At 44.0% G+C, this 2,616-nt stretch overlaps 1 protein-coding gene across 1 annotated transcript in view; it reads right to left on the reverse strand.

Annotated features, from left to right (window-relative positions):
- The window catches only part of LOC114923733 (pre-mRNA-splicing factor ATP-dependent RNA helicase DHX16-like), a gene marked incomplete at both ends in the record, with an annotated part of 5,422 nt that extends 3,632 nt beyond the window's left edge, over positions 1-1,790 (reverse strand). The window contains one exon of the mRNA XM_029287078.1: positions 1,580-1,790. Coding sequence (XP_029142911.1) covers positions 1,580-1,790 — 211 coding nt within the window. The remainder of the gene's footprint in view (positions 1-1,579) is intronic.
- Positions 1,791-2,616: the final 826 nt, after the last annotated feature.

Genomic DNA, 2,616 nt, shown 5'->3' on the forward strand with positions numbered 1-2,616 from the left:
AAGAAGAAGAAGAAGAAGAAGAAGAAGAAGAAGAAGAAGAAGAAGAAGAAGAAGAAGAAGAAGAAGAAGAAGAAGAAGAAGAAGAAGAAGAAGAAGAAGAAGAAGAAGAAGAAGAAGAAGAAGAAGAAGAAGAAGAAGAAGAAGAAGAAGAAGAAGAAAGTCCAACCCCCTGCTCAAGCAGGAAACCCTATACCATTTCGGACAAATGGCTGTCCAGTCTCTTCTTAAAAACTTCCAGTGTTGGAGCATTCACTGCTTTTGGAGGCAGGTTGTTCCACTGGTTAATTGTTCTAACTGTCAGGAAGTTTCTCCTTAGTTCTAGGTTGCTTCTCTCCTTGATTAGTTTCCATCCGTTGCTTCTTGTCCTGCCTTCAGGCGCTTTGGAGAATAGCTTGACTCCCTCTTCTTTGTGGCAGCCCCTGAGATATTGGAAGACTACTATCATGTCCCCCCTCGTCCTTCTCTTCAGTAAACTAGACATACCCAATTCCAGCAACCATTCCTTATATGTTTTAGCCTCCAGTCTCCTGATCATCTTTGTTGCTCTTCTCTATACTCTTTCTAGAGTCTTAACATCTTTTTTACATCGTGGTGACCAAAACTGGATGCAGTATTCCAAGTGTGGCCTTACCAAGGCATTGTAAAGTGGTATTAATACTTCACGTGATCTTGATTCTATCCCTCTGTTAATGCAGCCTAGCACTGTGTTGGCCTTTTTGGCAGCTGCAGCATACTGCTGGCTCCTATTTAAGTGATTGTCTACTAGGACTCTGAGGTCCCTCTCATAGTTACTACTATTGAGCAAGGTACCCCCTATACTATACCTGTGCATTTGGTTTTTCTTGCCTAAATGTAGAACCTTACTTTTTTCACCATTGAATTTCATTTTGTTAGATAGCGCCCAGTGTTCAAGTCTGGCGCAACCAGCAGCTGCCTTGTGAAGGGCCAGGCCAGACAGACCTCGCAGCAGTGAGAGGAGGAAGACGGCGAAGATCGAGTGAGGATGGCAAGGACAGTAGAGTGTCACAATGACTGAGGATTATCTGTAACTCTTCTTGAGTTAAATAAACACAATCTCACCTCCCTGAATGGTTTCTACTATTGCTTGTCCTTGGTCCTCGCTCAGTTTTTCTGCTCTGAATTAGATATGCTTCTATAGGTTATTTTCTCCTTTTGCTCTAATTTTGTGAAACTAGAAAGATTTGTTAAGGGTAAGACTATCTGAAAATTTTTTAGTCCCAATTGTGGTCATAAGTCAAGGACTAGCTACAGGAACTAATGATTGAACAAAAGATAACCCAAGTTAGGAGAGTTGGATAGAATGAAATCCAGCTATGGGAATAAAGCCTGTGATGCTGTCACACACACAATAGCTATAAAACAAAACAAAAAATGGTACAATCTACAGCTTCAACTTGTGATTGTATAAATTCAAATTTGGACGTAGGAATTTGCATTCTGGAAATCTTACATGCTCTCCTCAAAGCCGCAGCCACTGAGGTCGATCACTTTATCTCTCGGTTTCCTCAGCCCTTCACACACACACACGCAAACACAAAAACACTTGGTGCTGGCTGACCTTAGTGTAATAAATGTCCACAGGAAAACGGCGCCCCGGGATGCGGAAGATGGGAGCATCGTCAAAGAAGGTGGAAAAGCGCTCGGTGTCCAGGGTGGCACTGGCAATCAGCACCTTCAGCTCAGGCCGGAAGCGAGCAATGTCCTTAATCAAGCCAAACAGAATGTCGGTGTGCAGGGTGCGCTCGTGAGCCTCATCTATGATGATGACGCTAGGAAGCCAGCGAGAAAGGGTGTTGGTTAACACTCATGCAATATTTCTACTCGTCTGCAAGGGATTCTGTAGTCTCGGTTCCATTTAAAGTCAGGCCAGTGTTGGCATATTTATTTTTTTTAACTAAGATAGGAAGATTACAATTTACAGTCTACTACAAAGACTACAATTTTAAGGAATCTGCAGCAGAGATCAGCCTTGAATCTAGATCTCTTAGCTTACTCATTAAGATGTACTATGATACCACACTACGTAACACTCTTCAAACTGCAGACATTTTCTTTCTAACTATGGTCCCAAAGCAAGCTCTAGTATGGATTGCACTCTCTGCAGCAATACTGAAATCAGACCCTCACGTGGAAACAAATGTCACTTATTCCCCCCAGACCCAATTTACCATGCAAGTCTAAAAGGACGTATCTAAGCTCATCTAGGCCAGGGCTTTTCAACCTTTTCACCCATTGTACCACTTTTAGGATATGGCAATATCCGAGTACCACCAGTCGCCCAGCAAGGTGTCAAAAACTTGATGACCCCCCCCAAAAGGAAAAAAGTGATGAAGTACAGGTAGTCCTCGACTTACAACAGTTCGCTTAGTGACTGTTCGAAGTTACAATGGCACTGAAAAAAGTGCCCCCCAAGCCACGGCCGAGCAAGACACCTGCCTGCCCGCCTGGAGACGCTCTTCCTCCTGTCCGAGGTTTTCATTGTTGTGAGCATTTCTGTTGAGGAGTGGCAGCGGAGGTGGGGTGGGGAGTGTTTGGTTTTTATTCCCCCCGTCTGCTGGGTGGTTGCAGCAGGTTTCACATGACCCTGGGACACTG

This window comes from Protobothrops mucrosquamatus, unplaced genomic scaffold, assembly GCF_001527695.2.
Source record: "Protobothrops mucrosquamatus isolate PMUCROS unplaced genomic scaffold, P.Mucros_1.0 scaffold9551, whole genome shotgun sequence".
In the NCBI taxonomy this organism is placed as follows: Eukaryota; Metazoa; Chordata; class Lepidosauria; order Squamata; family Viperidae; genus Protobothrops; species Protobothrops mucrosquamatus.